This window comes from Microtus pennsylvanicus, chromosome 5, assembly GCF_037038515.1.
Source record: "Microtus pennsylvanicus isolate mMicPen1 chromosome 5, mMicPen1.hap1, whole genome shotgun sequence".
NCBI classification, from domain to species: domain Eukaryota; kingdom Metazoa; phylum Chordata; class Mammalia; order Rodentia; family Cricetidae; genus Microtus; species Microtus pennsylvanicus.
Window position 1 is genome coordinate 81,739,240 of NC_134583.1, and position 1,672 is coordinate 81,740,911.

The following is a 1,672-nucleotide window of genomic DNA, read 5'->3' on the forward strand; positions in this document are numbered from 1 at the left end:
TTGACCCAAATGTACACAGGGAAAATTTCTAGGTGGAAAATGCAACGTAAATAAAATATCTTTGGTTTCAAATGGTGCGGTACAGACAATAAAAGGTAAGAGGCTTCGATGAAGGAAATACATTCACTCCTCCCCTTTCTGACAGCAAGAATTTTGAATTAACCAAGTCTGGAAAGCCTACTTTGAAGTGGTAAACTGGTACTTCTTCAGAACACAGCAGACACAGCAGTGGACAGATATTCTCCATCATGATGTTGAGTCCCAACCAGACAATGGTGACAGAGTTTGTGCTGGAAGGGTTCTCTGAGCACCCTAGTCTAAGACTGCTCCTAATTGGCTGCTTCCTGACCCTCTACACAATGGCTCTACTAGGAAACATTGTAATCATTGCTTTGGTCACTTCCAGCACTGGACTCCACAGTCCCATGTACTTTTTCCTGTGCAACCTGGCCACCATGGATATTATGTGCACCTCCTCTGTGATGCCCAAGGCACTACTTGGACTAGTATCTAAGGAAAACATCATCTCCTTCAAGGGGTGCATGACTCAACTCTTCTTCCTTGCCTGGTCTGCATCCTCCGAGCTGCTGCTGCTCACGGTCATGGCCTATGACCGCTATGTGGCCATCTGCCACCCCCTGCACTACAGCTCTAGGATGAGCCCACAGCTGTGTGGGGTCCTGGCCATGGCTGTGTGGTCCATCTGTGCTCTGAATTCATCTATAAACACTGGTCTGACGGCACGGCTGTCATTCTGCGGCCCCAACGTCATCACTCACTTCTTCTGTGAGATCCCTCCACTCCTCCTCCTCTCCTGCAGCTCCACATATGTGAATAACATCATGACTCTTATGGCAGATGCCTTTTATGGAGGCATCAACTTCATTCTTACCTTGCTCTCCTATGGCTGCATCATCGCCAGCATCCTGCGCATGCGCTCTGCTGAGGGCAAGAGGAAGGCCTTTTCTACCTGCTCCTCCCACCTCATCGTGGTCTGTGTGTACTACTCATCTGTGTTCTGTGCCTACATCAGTCCTGCTTCCAGCTACAGCCCAGAAAGAAGCAAAGTGACCTCAGTGCTGTACTCGGTCCTCAGCCCAACCCTGAACCCCCTCATCTATACGCTGAGGAACAAGGATGTCAAGCTGGCCCTGGGGAGGCTCCTGCCCTCTTTCTCACATTAAGTGGAGATGTGCAGGCTGTTCTCCTGCCTGGGCTGTTCCTAAATATGCTTTCCTGAGATCAGCCTCATGGAGCATGGGTGTACCTATTTCTGTTTTAGAAAACCATTCTCTGATGCAAGAATTACAAATTTTAGAGGCAATGAAAAAAATTAAGCTTTATGTCCTGATAAAAACAACCAATTTCAAAAATAATTAAAGTTTATCTAAATGGAGATTCTATGTTCCTGGACTCAAAGATTTCTGTAGGTGACAAAGGTTATAGTCATAAAACAAAGCCTTTTTCTCCAGTGTCACCCTGCAAACATCCCAGGGCTTTGTTCAGAACTACGACTAAGAATCTAAACTTCATAAGGAAATTTGAGGGACAAGCATAGCCACAGGGTCTTGGGAAAACAAAGTTGAGTAACTTGGGTTCTCTATTTCACAACTTCCTAGTGAGCTGTGGAAATCAAAGCTGGGATGGAGAAAGAGGTCATCTATGGAGCAGA

General features: G+C 46.5%; 1 protein-coding gene across 1 annotated transcript; it reads left to right on the forward strand.

The window, feature by feature from the left end:
- Window positions 1-248: 248 nt before the first annotated feature.
- LOC142851007 (olfactory receptor 13A1-like) lies at window positions 249-1,184 on the forward strand. Its single transcript, XM_075974898.1, has one exon. The coding sequence runs from the start codon at window positions 249-251 to the stop codon at window positions 1,182-1,184; it is 936 nt and encodes a 311-aa protein (XP_075831013.1).
- The last annotated feature ends 488 nt before the right edge of the window (window positions 1,185-1,672 follow it).